General features: G+C 35.3%; 1 protein-coding gene across 2 annotated transcripts in view; it reads left to right on the top strand.

Annotated features, from left to right (window-relative positions):
- Window positions 1–26,634, top strand: part of HYCC1 (hyccin PI4KA lipid kinase complex subunit 1) — a 93,238-nt gene that overhangs the window by 41,866 nt on the left and 24,738 nt on the right. For both annotated transcript variants that reach the window (XM_004418928.2, XM_014786410.2), the window contains exons 2-8: window positions 4,190–4,268; window positions 10,317–10,418; window positions 13,421–13,600; window positions 14,450–14,530; window positions 15,281–15,396; window positions 15,782–15,877; window positions 26,465–26,581. In XM_004418928.2, the coding sequence (XP_004418985.1) occupies window positions 4,218–4,268; window positions 10,317–10,418; window positions 13,421–13,600; window positions 14,450–14,530; window positions 15,281–15,396; window positions 15,782–15,877; window positions 26,465–26,581 (743 nt within the window). In that variant the 5' untranslated portion in view covers window positions 4,190–4,217. The remainder of the gene's footprint in view (window positions 1–4,189; window positions 4,269–10,316; window positions 10,419–13,420; window positions 13,601–14,449; window positions 14,531–15,280; window positions 15,397–15,781; window positions 15,878–26,464; window positions 26,582–26,634) is intronic.

The raw sequence follows: 26,634 nt of genomic DNA, 5'->3' as shown, positions 1-26,634 counted from the left end.
GAGATAAAGGGAATAATGACTTGAGTCCTGGTGTACCTGAGACAGATAGTGGTGGTGAGGTTGTGAAAGTTTCAGGGTAGGGAGGTGTTTTGAGGACTCCCTTTTGAGCTCTGCAGAAGGAGGCAAAGAAGCGTGGAGAGGAACAATTTTACTTTGAGCTTGCATACATGCTAAACTAGTGAGTAGTCATGTGAACTCAGCTATGCAATTGAGGGCTCCTATTTGATTTCTAAGTGGAAGTTAAGAGGCCTGAGGCTGTCTGGTGCTACTAATGTATAATAATCACCCAGAAAAATGCACAAATCATAAGTGTTCAGCTTGGTGAATTTTCACCAAATGAAGACACCTTTTGTAGCCAGCACCTAGATCAAGAAGCAGACTATTACCAGAACCCCAGAAGTAACTCCCTCAAGAGCAATCACTATCCTAACTTTTAACACACTTGACTAGTTTTGCCTGTTCTTGAAGTTTGTATAAATGTAATTATATAGTATGCACTCTTTTATCTACCTTCTTTTTTCCAACATTGTGACATTCATGTAGTTATAGTTCATTGTCGTCGTATAAAACTCCATGTATGGTATATTATAATCTATCCTTTCTACTCTTGGTGGACATTTGGTTTGTTTCTACATGTTCCAGCAAAAATTGCTGCTGTGAGTATTCCTGAACACATCTTTCAGGGAACATATCCACATTTCTGTAGGGTATATTTTTATGGGTAGAATTGTTGGGTCCATAGAAAATGCATGTGTTCAAGCTTATAGGATATTGCCAAAGAGTTTTCCAAGATATAGTACCAATTTACATCCACACCAGCTGTGTATGAATATTCTGGTTGCTCCATATCTTTTTCAACACTTGGTATTATCTGTCTTTCATTCTAGCCATACTTGCAAGTGTCCTTGTGTGTGTGTGTGTGTGTGTGTGTGTGCGTGTGTGCGCGCGCGCGCGATATATTTCATTATGGGTTTTAGTTGACATTCCCTGATGACTAACAAAGTTGAGCACCTTTCATATGTTAAGTTTCCATTTGGATAAGTAGTGTGCTTATTTTTCCTGTTGGATTGTCTGCCTTTTTCTTAGTAATTTATGAGTTCTTTATACATTCTGGATTGTGAGACTTTTGTCGGATATATGAATGGCAAATATCTTCTTCTATGCCATGGCTTTGCCTTTTCATTCTCTTAGTGGTGTCTTTTGATGAATAGAAGTTCTTCCTTTTATTCCCCCAGCTTTATTGAGGTATGACGGACAAATAAAAATTGTATATATTTAAGGTGTACTTGATATTTTGCTATAACACAATCAAGCTAATTAACATATCCTCACCTCACGTAGTTTTTATTTCTTTTGTGTGTGGTGAGAACACTTAAGATGTACTCTCTTAGAAATTTCAAGTATACATTATTGTTAACTATAGTTACCATGCGGTACATTAGGTTGCCAGAACTTATTTGTCTTATAACAGAAAGTTTGTACCCTTTGACCAACATCTCCTCATTTCTCCCACTCCCCAACCCCTGGAAACTACCATTTTACTCTCTGTAACTATGAGTTTGACTTTTTTAGATTCCACATATAAGTGAGATCTTGCAGTGTTTGTCTTTCTGTGTCTGGCTTATTTCACTTAGCATAATGTCTTCCAGATTCATCATGTTGCAAATGGCAGGTTTTCCTCTTTTTAAAGCTGAACAATATTCCGTTGTATATATGTACACCACATTTTCTTTATCCATTCATCTGTAAATAGATAGAAGCTCTTATTTTTAATAAAGTCCAGTTTATCTTTTTTTTACCTCCTTATCATTAGTGCTTCTGTGCCTATTGTTTAAGAAACTTTTGCCTACCCCAAGGTTATGAAGAAATCCTTTTATGTTTTCTTCTAAAGCTTTATGTTTTACCTTTCACAATTAGATCTACAGTCCAACTGGAACTGATTTTTGCATATGGTATGAGCTAGTAGGTCCTGGTTCTCCCCACCAACACATCCTACCCTATGTAGCTGTCCAGTTGACCTAGCTCCATTTATTATAAAGACTATCCTTTCCCTACTGAATTACAGTGTCGCTTTTGTCATAGATCAGGTGACCATGTATGTATAGGTCTGTTTCTGGCCACTCTGTTCTGTTCTGTTGGTTTTTTTTGACCCTTATGATAATACCACCCTGGCTTAGTTACTACAGTTTTAGTAAGTTTTATAGTAAGCCTTGATATTTAGAAGTCCAAGTCCTCTAGCTCTGTTGTTCTTCAAAATTGCTTTGACTATTTTTGATCCTTTGCGTATCCCTCTTGATTCCTTTTAACATTTTAAAATTTAGTCTTAACTAGAGAGTTATTTTGAATTTTTGTAAAAATTTTACCTTCCCAATTCTCTGTAATTTGATGTAGCATGGTTCTAGTTGTGATAACTTTCCGTACTAATTTACTAGATAAACAATGGATAAATACAAAGAAAATTCATGTGTGTTTATATTTACTTTGCAAATATGGGTAATATAACAGGATAAAAATAAGTAGATCCAGGCAGAAAGAAAATAAGGGTAAGAGTATAATATAAAACAATAGAAAAGATTAATCCAGGCCTGCTTTTTTGTGGACAGAGTTCGGGCAGAAACTTTGACTCCCATTTTAGTAGAATCAAAGCAAAGAGAGTCAGTTATGAGATTCACAGTATCCATAATGTAAAAGCAAATCAGTTACTGTCAAGAAGAGTTTTTCCTGGTATTGAAAAATGCAGATGTGAATTTTCTCCTGTTAGATTTTAAAGGGGTAATGTGATCTAGCAGTGTTTTCAGTAATATTTTGGACATAATTCCAAAGCCCAGTTTATCTGAATAGACAGTTATATAAAATCAATAATATGGTACAGATATGTGGTTTTCTGATAGACTGACTTGATCCAAGGATAAAATTTAGAGTAAAAAAATAAAAGAGTTATTTTTTATTTTGAAAAATAAAATGCATATCTCTCAAGTAATTCTTCATGAATGAATGTATATATACCTATATATATATATTTTTTTTTCTTAACTATTTTTTTATGGGAATTAGACAACAGAGACTTTAGAATGTATTCTTTGGCAAGAATCTGTGTTGTTCGTTAAGGCGTATCTGTATACTCTGATAGACAGCTGAGCAGAGGCTATAAGAATTGATATTCTTCAATAATAATATTGCATAGTACTAATACTTGATTGCCAGGTACTGTAATAAGTGCTTTTGTTTGCATTTTTTCATTTAGTCCTCACAATAACCCCTGGAAAGTGGGTACTGTGATTATTCCTATTTCACAGATGAAAAAAGTAAAGCAAATAACTTGCCCAAGTTTATACTATAAGTAAGCAATAGAATCAAGATTCAGTTTCTGGCAGTTCTGCCTCAGTTTCTGCTATGATAATGCTGATGAAAATTAAGAAGCCTAATGCAGGATTTGTGCCTGAATTAGGAGGTTAGGAAATTCAGATAGAGCTAAGATTTTCCCTGAAGAAGCAGTTTCTAAGTCTACTCTCATATACGTGGATGGGGGAAGAAAACTACATTGTACTTTGACAGAAATTTTGCTTGAGATAAATTTGTTTTGCATTTTCCTTTAGCTTCCTTTTTTTTCCCGTTAATGCTTAAGTAAATCCCAGTCGTCTGAATTACTATTGTTGAATATGGTCGTTATGTTGGATATTATCACTTTTACTTTTGTTTTATGAATATTAAACTTTCAGGGAACCAAGTGGCTTGCCTAGATAGATTGTTACTGTTATAAAGAAGTGAAATATAAGCAAATTAAATTACTTTAATGCTTTCTAAAAGGCAATTTTGGATGCATGTCTTTTTTATATTTTCACAGTTTTAAAATATTTTCTTAAGATGCATGATCTATTTGGAATTATTTAATTGAAACTAGGGGAAAATGTCCAGTAGGTTTTGCAGCTGGCATTTCTGAGAGCTAAATGAAAATTGCAGAACCAGTTGCATCATGTTATGATATTTACACTTTTGCCAAAATCCTTGCATTTTAATGCTTGTTTGTGCATGTTGGTTTTGAAATTACCCCAGTAATTTATGTTTGAAACTGCCTTAATTTTACAAAATAAGAAGTAACTATATTTGATAAGATTGCTTCTATCCATAGTAATCTGACTGCAAAGAAAATATATTCAAAATTTTAACATTTTTCTATTTTAATTTTCAGGGTGAAGTTTTAGAACAGATGTGGAAAGATGTTCACTTCAGAGAAAGGGGTTGTGGAGGAATGGTTGTCAGAGTTTAAGGTAATATAATATAATAATTATATTCCAAAGAAGTTTTCCCTGGGGTTTAAATTTCAGTGTTTTTTTTTTATTTTTATGACTGAAAAGCTAAATATCTGTGGAAGCAGAAGTATGTTCCAACATATCTTAATAAGGAATTATTTAGACATAGTAATGTTTTCTAAGAAATTGATTCCTTTTTTGTCCCAAGTGGTTCAAAGAGTTTGTTTGCTCCTTTTTGTGGCAATGCCACAAAGAATAAACTCTCCGAATGTTGATGTCACTCTCTCCAACCACCATCAGAGATTCAGTGCTGAAATGTTTCTCCCAATTTGGGGGGCAATGGGAGTGGGCATGATCAACAATGAGGAGAAGATGGGAAGCTATTTGCCCAACTTTCTACCAGTGGATCTTTCTCTACTTGGCTAACCCAGTGCCTACATACGGGGTGTATGACTTTTGGTTAGTTGATGAAGAAAATAAAACTTCTGTTTTATTGTCTCATGAACTCTTCTCTGTGGTAGCAAAAATTGTGTTCCTTTAACCAGTTAATTACCTTCTCCTTGTCCTCTGAGTCTCATTTTACATAATTAGGTGAGCTTCGTGATCATAAACCACAGGAATGAAGAGTTTGGGCTGAAACTGTCGCTTTTTTGTCTGGCTCAGTCAGCCCCAGACCTTCAGGACAAACACATAGCCTGACAAAGTCAGACTTACTGGCTTGTTTCCGTGTGGGAGATTACACAACAGGTACCATGTGGGCATCTCACCAAACAAAGAAAAAGATAAAATTCTTATAGGATTTGGAGGAAGGGTGGAGTTTAGATGAAATTTGAATGAAGCAGTTTTGATGGGCTCAATATAAAGCAGAACTGTGTGTAATGGGATCAAAATCTGGTCTGGACTGTGGAGTGGACCCAGGTTCCTGTTGTATTGGAAACTACAAAGGTAACATCTATGTGGAATGTGTTCAGAAACCCCTTATCTGAAGCTCTGCACCTAGGCTGGAAATCGAGCCTGCTTCTCTGCATCAAGGTGACTTAGATCCTCCAGGCAAGAGTGGGATGTTTCATTCTTATTGATACATGTTAAACAGCTAGGTTTTTGATATCTATGGTTTTAGATAACAAGGCTTCTCAGTGAGTAAGAATACAGTAGTTACTCAAAAAAAGAGGTTATGACACTTTTCAGCTGCAGTGTGTCCTTGAGAGAAACAATGTTTCCTGTTAATTTTGCAGCTGGCCTTATCTGTCATTGTTATGTCATCCTGGTGAATGGCTGGGCAGATTTTTACTTTGTCAGCTTTTATAGTCATAAATTGAGTATTCTTCTACGGATGCCCTAAGTCGTCATAAAGTGATGGTAGAATATTATAAAAGTGCACTGTATATAGTACTTTCTACATATTTTAATAGTTTGATTAAATCTTGTGTGTGCTTTTTTCCTGCCTATGTTGTCTTTGTGAATAAATGTTCAAGGTGTTTTTAAGCTTTTTTTCTGCTTCAAGAATGTTTAATATGGTTCATTATATCATGATTTTTTTTTTTTAAGCGTGTTGATGGAAATTGTCAAGTTTGACAGTTGAGTAACACTTCTAGGATATTCTTATGTTTAATGGTGAAGTCAAATTTGCGAAAGCAAATATAGCCAGTTAGCATTCTTTAATATAGGAGTTTGGAAAGAGGGCATGTTAAAGGATTTGGCAGAGAGGAGAGGGCAACTATTAAGGCAAATAATTGAAAATCATGACTGATTCCCTTCCCTTCCATCTGTTTGTTTATTCCCTTCCCTTCCTGGCTTCGATATGTTGGTACCCTAGGAAGTGTAGTAGTGATGGGTAAAGGGACAGTGCAGCAGTATGGGCAGCCATGTGCCCTCGTGTTTGAGGAAGTGGGTGGTTGGAGTGAAGGGTTGCAGAGGTGGCATGTAGAAGAGTCAGCAGAGTGGTTACATTGGTAGTTTGATTACCTTGAGCAAATAAGTAAACATGTGGAGAATAATGGGAGTTAGGTTTCTGTGTGTCTAAGAAAGGAATTAGAATGGGGAAAGGCAAGAAAGAACCCTAAGGTGTTGGATTAGAATCAGAAGAATCAGTATGAACTCATGGGCCTAAATATGTTTATGATGTATTTATATATGTGTATCCATACATATATGCATACATATATTTCCTAGCTTTGTTAGCTGAAATACCAAGCAAAACTAGCAAGCAAAAACACCAAGCACTGGGATCTTGTTTTCTAAATACCATCTTCTAGTAAAAGAAACTAGGATGTGAATAAACAAAGTATTATCTAAGTAATATTTTATCAAAAATTTTTTTTTTTGGTGAGGAAGATCAGCCCTGAGCTAACATCTGCCAATCCTCCTCTTTTTGCTGAGGAAGACTGGTCCTGGGCTAACATCCATGCCCATCTTCCTCCACTTTATATGGGATGCCACCACAGCATGGCTTGACAAGCGGTGTGTGGGTGCGCGCCTGGGATACGAACCCTGCGCCACCACAGCGGAGCGCACGCACTTAACCACTAGGCCACCAGGCTGGCCCCTATTAAAATTTTTATAAATTTAATTCAAGGGTAAGGAAACTTTTCCACTGAGAGGAGGGGAGTGAAATCCTGGACCTATGAAATAAAAAGTAGTTTAATTTAATTTTCCCCTAACTCCCCAAGATTAAATTTACCCAATTTTTAAGCAGTTTGATATAACCAATGTTTTAAATTATTGTCAGATCTATATTATAGCCAGTTTAAGGGAAGATATTTCTTATTCCTTAGTTAATTTGATAGGCATTCCTGAAAATTATTTTAAGAGTGTTATTCTGAATTGTGTTGATGTGTTGTTGAATTCAGCTCTGTTTGTGTTTGATAAAGAGATTAAGGTTATCAGGCAAAATCAGCAGTACACTAAATGTAATAGAAGATAGAAAGTTCTTGAGAACAAATCTCTTAAGTACTTTTAAAATTAGAGTAGCTAGTCTTTTGAAATGGTTTGTGATGTTAATTACATATTTTGGTTAAAATATTTAAGAAAGGAAGTTTGGGAGTATATATATATACATATATATATTTTAAGAAGCCTCTGCTTGGTTGTTTAATTTAATAACCATGGTGCTAAGAAGGCCAAAGTCGTGATGATTGATGAAATGGTACAGAGTACACTGGGCTGAGAAGTCAGAAACCCTTTGATCTAATCATAATTCTTTCACTAGGTGGTTTTATGATGTTGGACAAATCACGTGCTTCTTTGGGTCTCAGTATTCTCATCAGAAAAATTGAAGTAGGTGGTCTGTGAAGATGATTTTACCTCTGCACTGTTCTATGGTCACAGTCTGAACTCTCAACCTCACATACCAACAAAGTGATTAGACTGGGATTTCATTATTTTAAGATTTCACTCTCAACCTCACATACCAACAAAGTGATTAGACTGGGATTTCATTATTTTAAGATTTCACGAATAGTTCAATCTCTATGTTTTCAAAAATTTATTTGTAAAATATTATCTTTCAGATTGTATTGTATTTTTGTTAGTGCTATGTGTAGATTAATCTAGCAGATTTCCAGACTCCTAATTTTTTTGATTTTCTGATAGTCACTGAATCTCATATGTGACTCAAAATCCTGTCTTATGTGTGATGTTGTTGAACAGAGTTGTTTTATTTATTGATTCTCCACCCATCTGTCTGTCTTCATTAATTCTCTTCCACCCAACCCATATCACCTCCTTACATTTTTAAAAAACCATCTGCCAAATGATACTTTTATTAAGCATCTGTCTTTTTCAAATTTTGCCAAGACTAATTTCCCATTATTACTTTTTTTTCCGTCTCCAGTTCTGTCTTCTGAAAAGTGAGAAAGCTTAGCTGGTATTTAAGAAGGCCAGTACTTTTGAACTAGTACAGTGCAAGAAAATTTAAAGGTTTGCTGTAACAGTATTTAATGCATTAGGCTCTTTTAGATCTTAAGTTTTTCAGAGCACTTTTTATAAACACAACAATTATATTTTCTCTCCTTCTGTAGACAAAAGTTAGTTTTCCCACATTCACAAAATGAAATAGTGACAGAATTGTGATAAAATATAATACTTCACTGCACTAATTTCAGGAGACCCCACCTTTCATTTAGCAGTGGTAGCCCAAGTCTAGAGTCTTTTCTAGAGCTTGTCCTTTCAGGGAGAGAGCTGTCCTTTTGCCTTTGGCTGTTTCACAGAAAATATTTTACCTCATGAGGGTTAATTGGTACATAAACTGGAAATTGTAATTCACATTTTTAATGTTCCAGTTTTAGCCTAGAATAGTACATGTAATATTATAGTGGTCTTTCTATTCACTAATAATTTTTTTAAGATTTATATTTCAATTCACTTAATATTAAATTTTATAGACACACAGACACACATAATGTATTTTACATATATAATTCAGATGTATTTCCATTCAGGGGATTAGAAATCTGCTGTTTATTTGACTATTATTTCCTTTTGTATAAATTCCCCCACTATTAGGTTACTCTTGATCAAATAACGAAAATGGAATGTTGCCTGGAGATCTTTTGTTACCTGCTTTTGAAATATTGAAGAATGCCCTAATCTCCTCTTTATGTAAGCAGCTGCAGTGAAAGCTTTTTTTTTTTTTGCTCTGGAGAGTGGTAGAAGGTTCCCAGGTGGTTCACATTTACTTATCACTCTGGTAAACAAAACTATCTTATTAAATTAAAAAAAGAATCTATTCACTTATATATCCTAAGGTGAGATGTGACCTATTTTTAAAGAATCTATTCAGGTGTAAACAGTGACAGTTTTTATTTCTTATTCTATTCGTCCATAATAAATTCCTTCAGCAAAGTTTTGAGGCCTTGTGCTGAGTGCTGTAGATGGAGAGATGAAAAGATAGTTCTTGCCCTCAAGGAGCTCACAGTAAAGTAAAAATGAATCAAATATCCTTATTATAAAAATTTATGCTGTTTAGTTTTCTATGTCTACTTATGCACACATACACCTACATACATTAACCATAACCCACTTTAAATCATGAAATGCTAGCATATGGGACATGTAAGAAATAGAGTATATCTTGGAATGACTGTTAGCAATATCTTGAGACATTATATCTACTACAGGATTAACATTTGTTGATTGATTGATTGATTGAAGGAAGTAATTTGCATGAGAAAGAATAATGACTTGGGAGACAGATGTTGTTAAGGAAGGGGTATACTCTAGAAGGATAGGTTTTTATCATTTGTTATAATGAAGTGTTTTGTTTCGTTTTCAGATTTCCCTACTCCTTTTACCTAAAATCATCTGACTTACTACTGGAGTTTTCTCTTCCCATTCCTCTCAGTCATGGTGTCCTTTCTGAATGGGTGGTACTGGCAAGCTGTTATTAGTTGTCCATATTTGAAATGGCATTGGGAAAACTAGTTTGTTGGTAGCATGGCTATCTTTTTCTCCAGGTCTAAGATGTCTAAAATTTCCCAGTTCCATAAAGTACAACAGCCTTGCCTAACTTAACAGTCACAATATGTAACTCAGGAGTTACTTTGATAATCTGTGGCTTTAAGGTTTGAAACATTATTAGATCCTTATACAACATGTTATATTAAGAAGCAGGATCAATACTGCTAATGAAATTTATAACTTGTATAATGCTACAAAAAAATAACTCTGGCTTTACACATGGTTTGTATTCTCATTTCTAACCCCAAACTATGATCAGAGATGAAGTATTGATATTAATTTATGTTTCTGTTGATGATAAGAAGATTAAATATATTTTTGTTTTATTTTTGCAATTTTTTTGTTGAGATATAATTCACATAACATAAAATTCACTGTTTTAAGGTGAAAATACAGTTATCGTTAGTATATGCACAATGTTGTGCAACTAACACCAGCATCTAATTCTAGGACATTTCCATCACCCCAAAAAGAAACTCCATACCTGTTGGTCACTCCCAATTCCTCCTACCCCCAGTCTCTGGCAACAGCTAGTCTACTTTCCATCTATGGATTTGCCTATTCTGGAAATTTCATAAAAATGAAATGTATTTTTTTAAATTTGTTTAGACACTACCAGAAACATCTTTACCAAATTATGCCACAAATTTGAAAGACAAGAGTTCTTTAGTTTCATCTCTCTATAAAGTTATCCAGGAGCCACAAAGTGAGGTAAGTACTCTTACAGTTTATTGTGCTAGTAGTATTCAGTTGATTATATATAAAAGAGTAAGAAAAAGTGTATGTTTAAAGAACTATAATATATGTTATGGAGTGTTTAGCTGATTACCTTTGAGAAATGAGGTAGGAGGTATAAGAGAAGAATACTCTATGTCAAAAAATGGCAGAGTGAAAAAAAAAAACAGAACTATAATAAAATGAACTCCAGTGTACTGTCCCCCAGGCCAAGAAATAGAATCATTACCGTATTCCAAAAGCCATCTCTGAACATATTCCGCCTCCCCTATCTATCTATCTACCTATCTTGCTGGAGGTAGCCTAGAAAAGTCTGGGTCACTACATTCATTTATTCATTCAGCAAATATTTGTGTGCCCATTATGAGCCAGCTGCAATGCTAGGTGATAGAAAATCAAAGATGAATAACACATGGTCTTTATCCTGAAAGAGGAAAGGGGGAGAAAATAAGTAAACATATGCTTTCAAGGCAGTGCTTAACTGAGTCTAGATGGATATGCACAAGTTTTCCAGGTGTGCAAGGTGAAAGGGCATTCCAAGCCACAGGGATAGTATACAGAGGCCTGAGAAAATGCAAGGCGTTTAAGGAGTGGCAAATAGTTTGGTCCAGTTGGTGCTTTCCCCAGTCCTTCCTTCTTTCCTCTTGCCCTCCATCTCCTTTCCTTTTTTTAGATAGCAAATTTAGTTTGAAGATGATAAAATTGTCTATACTCTGGATTCTAGTGCTTATAAATCCCATCATTCATAGTGGAAATAGAAAAGGATTGGAAATAGTGTGGAAAATAAAAAGACATGGCATTTGGGTAATAGCACATAGGCGAATGCAGTAGTTAATCAGAGGATAAGACTGCAGAAGGAACTGAAGCTGGAAAGACAGGTTTAGATTGTAACCATGGTGGGCCTTGAATTCCGTCCTAAGCAGTTTACAGTTTTTTTTTTCTGCACTGAAGGGATGGTTTGATTAGATTATTATTTTAGGAAGGTGCCTATTTTGAGGCTAGAATGGAGAATGGAAAAATAAGGAGCAAGAAGACTAGGAGGCTGTGACAATAGCCTAAGAGGGCGCTGCTGAGAACCTGAACTAGGGGAATGTCAGTGGGAATGGAAAGAGGTGGAGCAGAGGGGAGGGCTATGAGGTGTGTAATTCTTGCTACGGACGTAAGGTACGTAATAATTTCTACGTCCCCTTTGAATCTGTCTTCATTTGGGTTTTAAGTGGGTTATAAGGCCTTTTGAGGGTGTTTTGATTAAAATTTGTTGTGTGTTCATGCAGACTATTGAATAAACTTTCAACATAAGGTTTCATAATTTTGCAAATACTTGTTAGACTATATCGATTTAATCAAAAATACTTTCCCAGATATTTAGAGATGAGAGATGTTACACCACAATACAAGATTATTGACACTGGGCCACAAAGAAATTTTAAAAACTCTACCCTGAAAGCTAAACATTCCCCTACCAGTCTTTCTTCCTACCACCCTCAACCTTATTCTTTCAAATTCCTGCCCTAAAAACTTTTCTTGCTGTCTATGAATGGGGTTACTTTGCCTCTGACCCTCTAGTTTCCTGTTACCTTTGCCATGCCACAGTGGACACCTGTTGCCTTCTAATTACCATGTTGAGAGTGGAAAAAGATATTCCTTAACTGTCAGAAGTTAGATAATTTTTCAATAGGAAAGATTAGTTTGACTTAGTCAATGTTTGCTGAAGTGTCACTTTTGCTATACCTTTTATAAATAATACTGACTTTAATTATACCAAGTTTACTTTACATATTTAACTTATTTGAAATCAAAATATCCACTGTAAATTAGTTTCTGTTCATTAGAGTGGAAAATATGTTTAGTAAAATGACTTAAATCTATTGCCTAAGTTAGTGAAGTGAATGAATTATGGTTCATTGAAAACATAATAGCCTGATGGTTTGAAAAATCAGTACCCTGTGAATTTCTTGACATATTTATTTCTGACTTATGTGTGATCATTGTATATACTTTAACATAATACTTACCTATAAGAGTCTCTCTTATCTTGACTTTCTAATTTTAAAAAAATGTCTATTTTTTGTCTATAAACATACAATCAGCTCTATTAACTAAATAATGCTGAGGGTGTGGTGGGAGAGGAAAAGGTTATAGATAACTCCAAATCATGTTTAAAACAAAATGACAGGGGGCCGGCCTGGTGGTGTAGTGGTTAAGTGCGCGTGCTCCACTGCGGTGGCCCGGGGTTCTCAGGTTTGGATCCCGGGCGCGCACCAACGCACTGCTTTTCAAGCCATGCTGTGGCGGTGTCCCACATAAAGTAGAGGAAGATGGGCACGGATGTTAGCCCAGGGCTGATCTTCCTCAGCAAAAAAAGGAGGATTGGCATCGGATGTTAGCTCAGGGCTAATCTTCCTCACAATAAAAACAAAAAACCCACAAAATGACAGCAATGTTTACATTATCCAGGGGCAGTTAACCATGGTTACAATAGGGATTTAGATCTAGGGGCTCTATAATTATTCAACTACTCCACACACCAGGTATTGCTGTCAAATGCTGCCTAGTTATAAGCTCAGGAGGACGATATGACAGTAACTATTCCCATTTCAGTTTCTCCAACCTTGTAGCCAATCTATTAATATATTGGCGTGTTTTATCAGGAAGAAAGGATATTAAGGAAGAAACTTACAACCTAGCTATTTTAAGAAGTTAAAAAGATATGGTTTTAATAACAATACTATCTTAGAGTTATAGAATATTTTAAAATTTACAAAGTGCTGCCATATACACTTGCTTTGCACTGTTTGGCCTTCCACTAGAGTTCAAAGGTTTACTAAATAGCTTAGCAGTGAATAGTTTTGCTCCCCCCCCAATGCAAACACATATATTTCAGTAATTACTGATCAGGGAAAACCTTTTATATTTCTTATATCAGTGTCATTCAAATACAGTGTAATCCTTGAATTAACATTTCATCTTTCTTCCAGTTGCTAGAACCTGTCTGTCACCAGCTCTTTGAGTTCTATCGCAGTGGAGAGGAACAGTTGCTTCGATTTACTCTGCAGTTTCTTCCAGAACTGATTTGGTGCTACCTTGCGGTCTCAGCCAGCAGAAATGTGCATAGCAGCGGATGCATTGAAGCTCTTCTTCTAGGGGTTTACAATTTGGTTTGTATTTAATGTAGTTAACAAAATGTTTTATGGCAAAAGCAAATATATAACCTTTTCAGCAAAAGCAAATACATAATAGCAGCTACTTTTCATTTTAGTAAAGCTAATATTTGTTTTTCGTACATCAAATGACTCATAGCTCATTCTCCCAAAATTAACTTTATGGAAGTTGAGGGCTATATGGGCATATATATAATTATGTAAATATACCTTTCTGGATTGATTGAAGACTGAAAATCAGACCATTTCAATTCTTTTATAGAGGTATCTGAAAATATCAATGTTGACTTTTAAATTTTTTAAATTTAGAATTCATTATCTATAAATTGTCTGTGACTTTCACAAAAAGTTTGGGAGAAAAGATCTAGTCTGATATCTCACTAATAATTTCATAAAATCTGTCTCCAGAGTTCACACCATTGATTTAACATATAGTTTGTGTTGCTAATTGTGTTTGTATATTAATTAGTATGACATTCTACATACTTGGGGTTTATACTTTTTAAAATGGAAAAGAAATTTAAGGGCCTTTTCTTGATATATTTCATAATTATATTAATGGATTTAGAAAATATGACTTTTTACATGAGAAAAATCAATGATTATGAAGATGTTACATCTGTATTTCAGCCATCCTTAAAACTATGTGTTACTTATATTTTAAAAGTGGAAGGTTAACTTCTGGTATTGATGAATACCTGATAATGGATTATCATAGTTTAAGATTTTAGTTCATTTTAAAATTCCTTTCTTAGGTATTTTTTATTAGACTAACAATTTAAATTTAGCTTTTAAATTTATGTGTAAAAAATAGATATTTTAAGATATTTTCTTTCACTTTTATAGGAAATAGTTGACAAACAGGGACATAGCAAAGTATTGAGTTTTACGATTCCATCTTTATCTAAACCATCTGTATATCATGAAGTAAGTGACATTTTATCAAAGTAAGTGTATTGGTTCTAAGATTTGAAGTTGCTATAAATTAGGGTCTGGTTATTGAGGTAAAAAAATTTGATCAATGGGCTGGCTGGGTGGTGTAGCAGTTAAGTGCACGTGTTCCACTTCGGTGGCCTGGGGTTCACAGGTTCGGAACCCCGGGCATGCACTGCTTCACCAGTTGTCAAGCCATGGTGTGGTGGTGTCTCATATAAAGTAGAGGAAGATGGGCACAGATGTTAGCCCAGAGCCAATCTTCGTCAGCAAAAAGAGGAGATTGGCATCGGATGTTAGCTTAGGGCTGATCTTTCTCACACACACACACAAAAATTTTATCAATTTATTAGTACCTTAAAAAGTATAAAATACCATACAAAGTATTTGCTATTACCAAAGCGAAATGAGAAATCAAAATCATTAAACTTTAAACAAAAATCTGATTGTAAGAGATCTATTGAAAGTATTCATTTTGAAATATTTTTCTTTCCTTCCAATGGATAAGACTAGTCTAATTTTTTCTTTGTGGCAATTATGTATTTCCATGGTAGAATTTTTGAAGTTGAACTATTCTTTATTTATATTTGTGGTTTGGTTTTCAATTATTTGTTAAATCTTTGAGCAGAAAATTAGTAGGCAGTCTGAATATTTTTAAGATAAATGATGCTTACGACAATCATTCTTAGTGGTGTGTGTATTCTAAATATCACATTTTCCACAGCATGGCTTTTTTTTCTTTAGCCTTCCAGCATTGGGTCCATGGCTCTGACCGAGAGTGCACTATCCCAGCATGGTTTGTCAAAAGTTGTATACAGTGGACCTCACCCCCAGAGGGAGATGCTGACAGCACAGAATAGGTATACTGTGGAGACAAAACCTACTATCCTACTACACTGATTTTTTAAAAAATTATTTTAGTAGATTTATAAATAATGTTTAATGAGTTGTGTGTAATACTTTTAAAAAATATTGAGTCATTTTATGCAAGAGAAAAGCACATCTTCCTGATTTATCAATTATACTGTGCTTCAGGTGTTATTTGGAACGTTGAATTTTTAAGGTAATTTTCATGACTGTTACTTGGGAAATCTTCTTTTTCCTTTTAGTTTTGTATTGTTATTGGTGTGATTACATTGTACAGGTCTGTTCTGTAACATAATATCTTTCCCCAATGCCTGCTTAGTTATGGTTGACTTCTTAGAATTCTAAAGATTTGTAAATATTCTTTTGGTTTATCTTTAGATTTGAAGTGTTGACATTCCTTTTGTTGTGTTACAATGCTGCCTTAACGTATATGCCCAGTGTTTCTCTTCAGTCGCTGTGTCAAATTTGTTCCAGGTAAATTAAAATTCAAATGTTTTTAATATTGAAATATATGAATCTAGGATTGCTAGTTTGATACATATCTAAGTTATTTTTGTTTTATTTAATCATTTGTTTAAATAAGTTAACATGAAGCTCAGCCTGGCCAACACATAATCCATAATTCCACCAATTATCATGGAATTGCTCCCTATAAATGATAGTTGCAAAAAACACAACGAAGAGGGTAAAGCTGAATAACGCTTCAATGGAATATTTAATCAGAAAAGGATCATACTATGTAATTAAAAGGATAGAACTGTTACGACCTTTCAATTTTGGGCATGTGGTTGGTTTCTGTTTTGTTTGCTTTTTAAAAAATTATTATTTATTTTTATTGTGCTCTAATTTGGTACAAGAAATAAGTATGAGATGCTGGTTTTTAAACTTTCCTTGTTTAAAAAAAATTTAGCTAAGATGTTGGTTAAATAAATTATGATAGTCCTTAGGTGTACTATCAAACATTTAAAAATTCTTATTTAAAAGAGTATTTAATGATAGTATATATGGTGTGATTTTAGCATTGACTGCATATGACCAGAATATTAACAATAGTTATGTCTAATTGGTGGAATTATGGCTTAATTTTTTTCCTGTGTGATTTTCTTTTATTTTCTAAATTTTCTATGATGAACATGTTACCTTTTTTAAAAAACAAAAGAAAAGAAAACAAAAAAGACAGAGAATATGCTTTTGGAAATTCAAGTAAATAAGGGAAAATATAGAAATAAGGAACTTGTAGAATAATTTAGACTTGGGGAGCTTATTTAGAAAATGCAACTTTGGAAAGTTAGTAAGAGAGAGGGTGCCTGGAGCAATACTTAGAAATCAAATTAGGACAGAAGAAGCAAAAAAGCAGAAATTGGTACTGAGTAAGATAGAAAACCATACAGGACCAGAGGGAGAAAGGAGGTAATAAGGCAAGGGGCTTGTTAGAGAAGATAGAGAAGTGAGAATCTTTCAGGTGATTCCTGAGTTGGATCATAATTACGTTTCCTAGGCCTTGGAAGATGGTACTGATGTGCCATCTCTCCTACTTACTGAATCTTTCCAATGTGTTTCTTGTTTTAAATCTTTTAAAGGCAGAGGTGCCCAGACTTTTGAATTTCACAGATCTGTAAAATTTCAAAAAAGCTGGGGCAGGTGGCGTACCTACATGATTTGGTCGACTTTTTATTTTTGCCAAGTCATTATATTTTAAATATCTGCCATCCACATTATAAACAAAAGGGAGACTATTTTAACACCAAAAAGCAGGGGGAGAGTGGAAGGGAAGCACAACAATTTATAAATTAAAAATGGGATGTTGGGGCCTGCCCCATGGCCTAGTGGTTAAGTTCAGCACGCTCCACTTCAGCGGCCCGGGTTCCTGGGTTCAGATTCTGGGTGTGGACCTACACTACTCGTCGGCCATGCTGTGGCGGTGACCCAGATACGAAATAGAGGAAGATTGGCACAGATGTTAGCTCAGGGCTAATCTTCCTCAAGCAAAACCAAAAAGAGGAAGATTGGCGACAGGTGTTAGCTCAGGGTGACTCTTCCTCAGCAAAAACAAAAAACAAAACAAAACAAAAAGGGATGTTAAGCTTTCCTTGTTTCTTTCCTGTTTCACTATGGTCCAGTGAAAACTTGTTTTGGATTAAAATGAGTATAAGGACCAGTACTTAAGAAAGGTTGGTTTAAGGAGTAACTTGATGCAGCAACTTTCACCTATAGAACTTAAAACACATTAGAAAGCCCAGGTCCTACTCTGAAGTAGTGTCATAGATAGGTAGGACCCAGGAATGCATATATGTATATATATAACCTTTAAAAACAAAGAGAGACATAAATTATTTAAAAACTAGCTGTAAGATTTTGGCCAAGGAAGATTTTAGTAGAAACATATTAGATTAATTCTATCCCACAAGGAAAACTAATTCTGTATAAAGGTTCACTAGCTGTAAGAAAATGAGGGAGGCAAGAGATCTAAGTAATTCAAAAGACTTAAGCTATTTAAGTAACTCTTAAGCCACAGAACATGATATGAGAGGAACTCCATCAAATTTATCTTTCCTGTCTTTTTAGTTTGCTTTTGTTTTTTTGTTTTAAATTCTCCATTACTGTATTCTCAATGGTTTAAAATCTAGTTATTCATTTCTCTTAACTCTTGGTTCCCTTAATAATTTATCAAATACTCTGATTAAGATGTTTTGTAAGTTTTTAAGATGAATAGAGAAGAATTAGAAAGCACTTGTATCTAATCAAGCAAAGACTAGTCCATATCTATGGAAAGAACATTGGTTATAGAACTGTGGGGATAAGTAAGTTATAAATGGCTATGAGAGTTAAAGTATAAAACCTTCCTGATGATCTTAGTCCTAGTGCAGGTTTTCCTGAAGAATAAAGTGATCACTTGTGTTATGGCTAATCCAATCCTTTTGGCCATATGGCGGTTGTTTTAGATTGCTGCTCAACTTGGTTGATGATGATTATTCCAGAATGATTGACTGGGTTATCTAGGAGGAAGGATACATAAATAGGACCATAAAAATTTCATGGAATATCTGAGCTAGATTCAGTGACAAATGTGTCCCATTCTTTTTTCAACCTTCTAATCGCAATGAATTATGGAAGTAATTAAAACAATATTGGACACTTCCCACCCTCCACCCGTACATACAAATCCGTTCTGCTGAGCAAAAATCTGTTCAGTTACTATATAAGTTTTACTTTCCTGATTCAGACTGATGGCCAGCTTGGTGGCCTGTTTTCCTCCTACATAGTAGGCATGGACCTCTTGAAGAAGAGATCTGAAAGGAGGCAAGAGCTAGACTGAATGAGTTTTAGTCAACAGTTTTTATTTTCTGCTAGTACTAAACATTATATATGGCCCTCCTAAAAGGAATATACCCACCAATACTATGAATGTTTTGCTAGTATATACCAAAGTCCTCTAAATTGGGGCAAATAATTTTCTTTCTTTTTTGACTCTTGAACGTCTCTTTTAATACAAGATCTGTTTAACAGATCTTGTCTTTTGATGTGAAATATAAATATTAATGATGAAACTGTACTAAGCTAAAGTTAAATTCTCTTCCATTGTCTAAGTGACTCTCCTGATTTTGTTCACTTGGTGAGTCACCTAGCTAACTGACTTGGATATATACTGCTATTGATTCTCGATCAGTGTATTTATTCCTGTGTATCCATAATGAAACTCTGCCCCTCTCCTCACTCCTAAATCAGCCTTCCTGACCACTGAGACAGATTTCTTCCTATTTTCTGTCTATTAAGGACACTTTTGTGTAAATAAACCATTTTGCAGATTAATTGTTCTGACTGATAAAAAAATATATATATGAATATGTATATGAATATATATATATATGAAGCACTTAACACTGTGTATTCCACTTTGTTATCATCCAATAGATGACAGCTATTATGTATTGTACCCTAATGATGAACACACACATTCACTATGGATTCATAGCATCTCTTTCTCTTTTCTCGCCTGTTTGCTATTACCAACAGTTCTAGAGCATATCTTATACTAGGTCATTCCTTGTTGAAAGAACGTACGGTTGACTTTTCATTGCTTATTATTTTATTTGTAAACTTCTTTTTACCTGTCTAAATCTTCCCCATCCTTCACAACCCAATTAAAATAATCTCTTCTCTGACAACTTGAGCACTATTTTTCTGTGGTATTCTCTTGAGGAAAGTGATAGAGGTTGCAGCCTTTATTAGGCTCCGAATTTCAAAGAGCAGATGCATGAGAACAGAAAAGTGCTCGTTATTGTATGGCAATTCTTCCATTTTCTCTTTTCTCCCTTACTTCCTCTTTTTCTGCTCTCCTGGCCTTCTCCTCACCTTCCCTCTCTTCACTACTTAAAAAGCAGAGCAGAAAAGGAAGAGGTTTTGAAATTGTTTAGTTTTATTTCATAGTCTATATCTTATCCAGATGGATAGGAAGTAGAACTGGACCAAATTTTAAATGTTTCTCAAATTAAAAATTAGAAAAACAATTGTTTCCCTTTTTCTGGCTAGCTTCTACTCACTTGTCAGATGATAGTAGTTAATCTATTTACTTTTGTACTTTGGGTTCTGGTATATTCATGAATAAATGCTCTCTCCAGTTAGCCTCACTGGAATTGGGCCTTGTAATGATTTTGTGGTTTGTAACTCAGAATATATTGACAATAACCTCAAAAGTTTACTTTCAGTCTAAGAATGAGACAATGTCTCTCAATAGAAAATGAGAATCATGACAAGAATTTTCCTCACTTACAAATTGATACTTAGAACTTCTCCCAGATATGTTTTGACAAAACATGCCTTCCAAAAGGATTTTTATTTTAACACAGTTTATGAATTTGGGAGATAACTATATATGACCACAGAGTAAATTTAATACAGAAATAGGAATGATACCACTCAGCTGCTCTTTTTTAAGGTTGGGTCCTTATTTTTTGGAATTTTTGTAAAGGGAAATCAGATAACTTTAGGATACTCCTCTGATGAACAGAGGAGTCAGGCATCCATGTGGCATGTAGCTTTTTTGATTGTTTTTGTTTTGTTCTGCATTTTATTTAAATTCAGTGAATGATCTATGAGAAAAGAATATCCTTGAATAGAGAGATCAGAGAACTGAAGAATAAATCAGAGAATTCTTAATTATTAAAAGAAAGGAGTGGAGAAAAGAGGGTAAAGAGATAGCATTATCAATTCACGATGCAACTGGATAGGACTAGCTTATTTTGGATCTCATCTCAAATGTTACCTCCTTGGAGAGGGCTTCCATGACTATTTTTTCTAAAGTAACATCTTCCTACCCCAGTTTATTTTCTTTTAGCGTTTATAACACTGTAATTACCTTGTTTGTTCAGTTGGAACAAATCAACTAGTCAACTGCTAGAACTTCATGAGGTCAGGAACTTTGACGCTTTGTTCACTGCCTATCCTCAGAGTTTAGAGAAGTGCCTCGCATACAGTAGAAACTTCATAACTATTTGTTGAATGAATGAATGATAGATGATCTCTTTCACTTTAGAGTTATGATCCATTATGTACAATTATGATTAAAGGAAATAATTCAGTTTTTACTTTTTAAAAATCTTTCATCGATAAATGTAAAATTCCTTCAGTCAGTTGCTACAGTTTGAGTAGTTTTAGTAGTTATGAAAAACGAACGTTATCGTCTGAATGTTTCTGTCCCCTCAAAATTTATATGTTGAAATCTAAGTGCCCGATGTCATGGTATTAGGAGGTGGGGCCTTTGCGAGGTGCTTAGGTCATAAGGGTGGAGCCCTCACGTATGGGATTAGTGTTCTTGGCCAAGAGACCACAGAGCTCCCTCACTGCTTCTGCCATGTGAGGGCACAATGAGAAGTCTGCAACCCTGCAGAGGGCCCTCACCCAACTGTGCTGGCACCCTGATCTTGTGCTTCCAGACTCCAGAACTATGACAAATAAATTTCTGTTGTTTATAAGCTACTCAGTCTGTTGTATTTTGTTATAGCAGCTGAACGTACTAAGACACCAACCCTTTGCATTTCTGAATAACGGTTTTAGTTCAGCCTCTAATAGATGACTGCTAATTTCCTTGTGAGTAGCTAGTAGAGAAAATGAGAGAACCTGGAGTCTTATTTTCCTTGTGGATCTTTCAAGTGTGTTGGTGTTTGAGAGAATTGTTTCTCTAGTTCTTACCTAAAGTAAATTTAAAAGTTGATTGACCATCCTAGAGCTATGACAAAGTTGTTTAAAAAATTGTATAACAGCTTATTTTTCTGACTATATCCTCTTTCCTGAACCCTATAATTCTTTCCTTATTTCTAAACCTGTATATCCAATCCAGTAACCATCTCTATCAAGATGTCCCATAGATGCCTTGTAAAAGTTAGAACTCTTTCTGTTGCAACTAATTGATGTCTACCTGAAACTAGATTATACCAAAGGGAAAATGTATTGGCTTTCTGTACCTGGGAAGAGCAGGGATGGAATTGGCCTCAGGGTCAACTAGATCCAGAGGCTCAAATGTGTCAGGATATTCTCTCCCATTTCTCTCATCTCGTCTTCTTCATCTGTTGGCATTATACTTTCTTTTTGATGATAGGCTTCTTCCATGTGGTAAGAACAGTGACCACAGGCAGCTAAAAGCTGACATTTTCTACCTTTAGTGAACTCAGAAGAAAGAACATCTCTCCTAGCTTCGCTATGAAAAACAATCCAGCAAAAGGCTCTGACTTTGCCAGCCTGAGCCTTCTACAAACCCCTCTGGGGCCATGCTGGGTAGTGTTATTGGAAGAAGACTGTATCAGTTTAAATATTGGCCTAGCTGTTTTATTTTTATTTTATTTTATTTTATTTTATTTATTTATTTATTTATTTATTTATTTATTTATTTATTTATTTATTTATTTATTTATTTATTTTTGTGAGGAAGATCAGCCCTGAGCTAACATCCATGCCAATCCTCCTCTTTTTGCTGAGGAAGACCGGCCCTGACCCAACATCTATTGCCAATCCTCCTCCTTTTTTTCCCTTTTTCTCCCCAAAACCCCAGTAGATAGTTGTATGTCATAGTTGCACATCCTTGTAGTTGCTGTATGTGGGACGCCGCCTCAGCATGGCCGGACAAGCAGTGCATTGGTGTGTGCCCGGGATCCAAACCCCGGCCGCCAGTAGTGGAGTGTGAGCACTTAGCAGCTAAGCCATGGGGCCGGCCCCCCTAGTTGTTTTAACAGAGATAAATAATGGTAACTTAAAGTAGATATTTATTTTTCTTTCACATAAAAGTCCAAGCTGCTACATGGTCTGGGAGTGGATTGGCTGTGTTTCTAAGGTGTTCAGGCTCCTTCTTTCTTGGGATTCTGCCATTCCCTAGGGTGTTACTCTTGTCTGTATGGTGATGGATCACTACTATTACATCTGCCTTCTATCCTGCTGGCATGGAGAAAGAGAGAGTGGAAGGCATGCAGCTGCTTTTTGAGGGTACAACCTAGAAGTTGCACCACTTCAGTTAACAGAGCCTTGCGCAGAACTAGTCACACGGTCACACTTAGATGCGAGGAAAGCTAGAAAATGTGGTCTTTAGCAGGTAACCCTTGTTCTAGCTAAAATTGTTTGGTGGTGGGGGGGAGTGTGCTTTATATATATTATTAAAAGGGAAAAATAGATATTAGGGTAGTGATCTCCTGTCACAGATAATTTTATTGGCAGCCTCACCATAATTACATGATTATACTTGATGATATAGAGGAAGACTAGTTCCTAAAGGTAAGAGGGACAGAGGTGCTATTAATGGAAGACATTGGGGGTCTGGGGAGAGGACATGACAGACAAAAGTGACATCTATACCATATATCTAAAAATCAACATATCTGAAACTCAGCATCTTCCAAAACACTATGTCTTATTTATCCAAATTCATTTAATGACACTGCCATCCAGCCAGCTATTCAAACTACATGTAGGAATAATTATACACTCTTCTTATTCCTTCTGTCTCACCCCATGATTATACTTCCTAGATGTGACTCCAATTCCACCCTTCCTCCTTCTCCCCACAATTACTTCTTTAGTTCAGGCCCCCTTCATCTCACTCATGGGATATTTAGATACTCTCCTCTCCAGTTGCAATGAACTCTGCCAGTATAGCCTGAGTGATACTACCAAAAGACCAATTTGTCATGTAACTCCCTTGCTTAAAACAACAAAACAAAAACTTTTAGTTGCTTCCCATTCCTACATGATCAAGCCTAGCAGGTTATAAGATACTCCATGATCTGACCCCTAGCTAGCTAGCTTCTCTGTTATTTTCTAGTGTCCTGGCATTCTATCCTACTAAAATTTCTCTAGTCTCCTCTATGTCATGCTGTTTCACCCCTCTCTGCTTTTGTCCTTTCCTATATTTTCACCTGGAAAATACCACTTTTTCTTCAAGGCTCAATTCAAAGGAATCTCTTTCTGAGAAGCCTTCTCTGACCTTCTACTTCTTCCACTAGAGTTTACCACTCTCTCCTTTTGCCACCTCTGTAACTTGTTCATGGCAAATATTTGTTTACTACACAGTATCCATGATTAGATTGTGAATCCTTGTGGGAACTACATCTTTCATCTATATCCCTACTGTCTGACAGCAATATAAATCTTTAATAAGTATTGAGTGAATGAATAAATGAAATAATTGAAAAATCCTATCTTTCATATATTGGTTCTCTATTCTTTACTACCATCCCTATCATAAAGGTGTAAGTGTAAGAAAATAAAATTTTTCTAAGTCTGCTTCCTTAGATAATAAGAGTATATTATAGGGGCCAGCCCAGTGGCTCAGCGGTTGGGTGCGCGCACTCCGCTTCGGCGGCTGGGGTTTGCATGTTCGGATCCTGGGCGCGCACCAGCGCACCGCTTATCAAGCTATGCTTTCGCGGCGTCCCATATAAGGTAGAGGAAGATGGGCACGGATATTAGCCCAGGGCCGATCTTCCTCAGCAAAAAGAGGAAGGTTAGCGTTGGATGTTAGCTCAGGGCTAATCTTCCTCACCAAAAAAAAAAAAAAAAAAAAGAATATATTATATCTAGTTTGGATATAAGTTTTTGTAATATAAAACAAAATTTGAGTTGGTTTTATTTCATATACAGCTAATTTTTCTCAGTTTCTGCCTTAGTCATCTCGAGCTGCTATACCAAAATACCATAGACTGGGTGGCTTAAACAATAGGCATTTATTTCTCACAGTTCTGGAGGCAGGGAAATCCACAGTCAAGGTGCCAGCTGATTCAGTTCCTAGTGAAGGCCCTCTTCCTGGCTTGCACGTGACTGTCTTCTTGCTGTGTCTTCACATGGCAGAAAGCGAGCTCTAGTCTTTCTTTCTCTTATTATAAGGGCACTAATCCCATCATGGGGGTCCGGTCCTTGTGACCTCATCTAAACCTAGTTACTCACAAGGGCCCACCTCCAAATACCATCATATTGGGGGATTAAGGCTTCAACATGAATTACAGGGGACACAAACATTCAGACCATAAGTATCCCTGCTCCCTTTTACTCTTGGTTCTAAAGAGTTCTAAGATCCACTCAATATCAAATGAATTTATATTTATTCTTTAAAGTTGCATTGAATTAATGATACCCTAAGGGAGATATTTTTGAAATGATTTATGGTATACTTGGGCATGTTTAAGTGAAGGCTTTGATTTATTGAGTAGAGAAAATATTAAGTTTCAAGTAGTAATTGCATGGGTGGAAGGGGTAAAGAATTACAGTCTATTGACTAGCACTATGTTAAGTAAGGGTTGTATTATAGCAACCACAAAATTTATGAGAAAACAGATATTTCCAGTTTTATTAAAAATAGCAAGTTCGGGGCTGGCCCCGTGGCTTAGCGGTTAAGTGCGTACGCTCCGCTGCTGGCGGCCCAGGTTCGGATCCCGGGCGTGCACCGACGTACCGCTTCTCCGGCCATGCTGAGGCCGCGTCCCACATACAGCAACTAGAAGAATGTGCAACTATGACATACAACTATCTACTGGGGCTTTGGGGGGAAAAAATATAAATAAATAAAAATAGCAAGTTACTGTTTATTTTAAAAGCAGCACCTGTTGATCATAGAAAATTTAGAAAATACATGTAAATATAAAGAAAAAAATAAGTCAGTAATCCCACAGCTCAGAGATAACTCTATGACTTTGTATATGATCTTTTTGCAGTGACATACACCATTCACCTATTTGTTTATTATAAAATGGGATTAGGCTGCATGTGTCGTTTTGCGCAGTTTTTTCCTCTGTCGTTTAAATAGACTTTCAGAATGTCCTGTTTAATTGTTTCATAGTATTCTCTGAATGATTTATATAATTGGTCCCCTGTGTTGGATTTTTAGGTGGTTTCCTATTCACTATAATAAATACTCCTTAACTTTAGTACTCTTTAAATATTCTTCACTATAATAAATACTTCTTTACATTTCAATTTTCTTTATAGTAGTTTCTTTAAAAGATTTAGTAAAATATATTGACCTTTCTTTAGGATTCTACCTTTAGTGTCATGTTTAGGCATGCAAAGAATATATAACTATTTGCTTATGTTTTATTTCTCTTATGGTTTTTTAACATTAAAAATTTCAATCTATCTGAAATTTATTAAGGTGTACTGTATGAGGTTTGTGTCTAATTTTAGAGTATTTTTTTGGAGCCTACAGTTTGTGACAAGAACTTTGTCAGGAATAGAGGTTCATGCCACAGATTTATTTATGATAAATGGTGCCCAGTTCCATGTAATAGGTGTTACAGTAACTGAAAGTTATTAATAATTGAATTGACCAAAATTAGTGAACCAACTCTGAGAATCTGATTCACTTACTATATATTAACACACCTCTAGCTTTATACATTTTTTCCCAGTCTAACTTACTCAGGAAAATGTTACAGACATATATTTTGTTTGGAAAGATTCTTTATTTCATAGCTGTTAGGTTTGTTATGAGAGCATACCTAGTACATTGTAGACTTATAAATGCTAAAAAATAAATTACCTAAATTTTTACCAATTTAACAAATGTATTTATTTTGGTCTTTCTAGAATCTGTGTTTGTGGATATCCCCGGCAACATGTAAGAAAATACAAAGGTATAAGTAGCAGGATACCGGTTTCTTCAGGATTCATGGTACAGATGTTAACAGGGATTTATTTTGCCTTGTAAGTTTATTTCATATACAAAGTAAACCTTTGATTTCTTTGGAAAATTATAG

The sequence above is a fragment of the Ceratotherium simum genome, chromosome 1 (assembly GCF_057802395.1).
Source record: "Ceratotherium simum simum isolate JZ-2026a chromosome 1, ASM5780239v1, whole genome shotgun sequence".
NCBI lineage: Eukaryota > Metazoa > Chordata > Mammalia > Perissodactyla > Rhinocerotidae > Ceratotherium > Ceratotherium simum.
Note: the sequence above shows the minus strand (reverse complement) of the source record. Positions and strands in the feature narration are given on the sequence as shown.